The 1,334-nt window shown below is 66.6% G+C and overlaps 1 protein-coding gene across 1 annotated transcript in view; it reads left to right on the top strand.

Annotated features, from left to right (window-relative positions):
- The first annotated feature begins 694 nt into the window (after positions 1–694).
- The window catches only part of LOC104294006 (tyrosine-protein phosphatase non-receptor type substrate 1-like), a 2,191-nt gene continuing 1,551 nt past the window's right edge, over positions 695–1,334 (top strand). The window contains exons 1-2 of the mRNA XM_009893561.1: positions 695–761; positions 1,105–1,315. Of these exons, the coding sequence (XP_009891863.1) occupies positions 695–761; positions 1,105–1,315 (278 nt within the window). The remainder of the gene's footprint in view (positions 762–1,104; positions 1,316–1,334) is intronic.

Genomic DNA, 1,334 nt, shown 5'->3' with positions numbered 1-1,334 from the left:
GGCGCCCCCCCCCCGCAAAGCCATGGGCACTGCCCGAGCTCGGGGCTCCGGCTGCGGGAGAAGGGAAAGGAGAAGCTGCACAGGAAATGGAGGCGAGAGGGAGAGTCGGCTGTTAACGCTTGTGGTGCCTGCCCCGGGGGCGGGCGGGCGTCGGGCAGCGCTCGGCCGGGCTTCGCCCCCGAAGGGTATCATCGTCCGTGGGTCAAGAACCGCCCCAGCCTTTGGGGCTGCTCTGGGAACGGGGCAGGAGAGCGGCTCTGTCCCCCAACCGGTTCGGCTGGGTGCAGGGGGGCTCCGGGAAAGCCCCGGGTGAGCTTTGCATCACCGGTCCATCAGAGACCCCAGCCTGTGCACCCAAACTGCTGGCGAGGGCTGGGTGTCCCCCCCGCGGGGTGCCAAGACGGGGGTTGGCAACATGTAGCACGATGGATCAGGGCCCCTCTCGCTGGCTGCCCGGTGCCTGTGGCCGTGGCACACATCCGCAGGGAGACAGGGACTGACATCGCCAGCAAGGACCAGCCTTGTGACATGAGACCGCATCAACACTCTGGGAACCAGCTGGGATTTGTGCAAGCAGTTCTTGGAGGAACTTGGTCGGTGCTGAGCCTCTTCCTTCCCCTTTGATAGGGGCGAGATCAGCATCCAACTGAGCTGAGCAGAGCCGAGCCGTGGGGAGCGGGACGTGGGAATCACCATGGCGTGGGCAACACAGGCGCTGCCTCTCGCCTGCCTGATGCTGCTCCTGCCCTGGAGAGCCCCGGGTGAGTGGGGGCCCCACGCAGCCCCAGCGCCTTTCCCCCGGCACCCTCCCCTGCACCGCTGGCACGGCAATCCTGCCCCGTGCCCGTGGGCATCTGGGCCCCTGCTCTCACTGCCTCCCTTCCATTGTGCTTCCATCCCCAGCCAAAAAGTTTTAGTCCAGCACATCCTGGGGACACTCTCCTCCCCCTTCCCGCAGTCCCCAGCAGTGCTGGCTGCCGCAGGGGGGGAGGAATGGGGACATCCACTGCTCTGGGATTGGGGCCAGGGTCTGGTGATGCCCCGTGCTGTGCCCCAGCTCCGGGGCCCCTCATCATCCCCAAACCCTCCTGTCCCTGTGCCCAGGTGCGGGTGCCCAGGTGGGGCAGGGCTTCGAGCTGCAGCAGCCCCAGGACACGGTGTCGGTGACAGCGGGGGAGACGCTCACCCTGAAGTGCATCATATCTAGTGGCGGTCCCATTGGCCCCGTGAAGTGGCTGAAGGGTTGGGGCAGTGGGAACCAGACTGTCTATGGGCAGACGGGCTCCTTCCCCCGCGTGACGAGGGCATCGGATGGGTCCGACACAGACTTTACC

The sequence above is a fragment of the Charadrius vociferus genome, unplaced genomic scaffold (genome assembly GCF_000708025.1).
Source record: "Charadrius vociferus isolate BGI_N301 unplaced genomic scaffold, ASM70802v2 scaffold259, whole genome shotgun sequence".
NCBI lineage: Eukaryota > Metazoa > Chordata > Aves > Charadriiformes > Charadriidae > Charadrius > Charadrius vociferus.
This window is presented reverse-complemented; position numbering and strand designations above follow the sequence as displayed.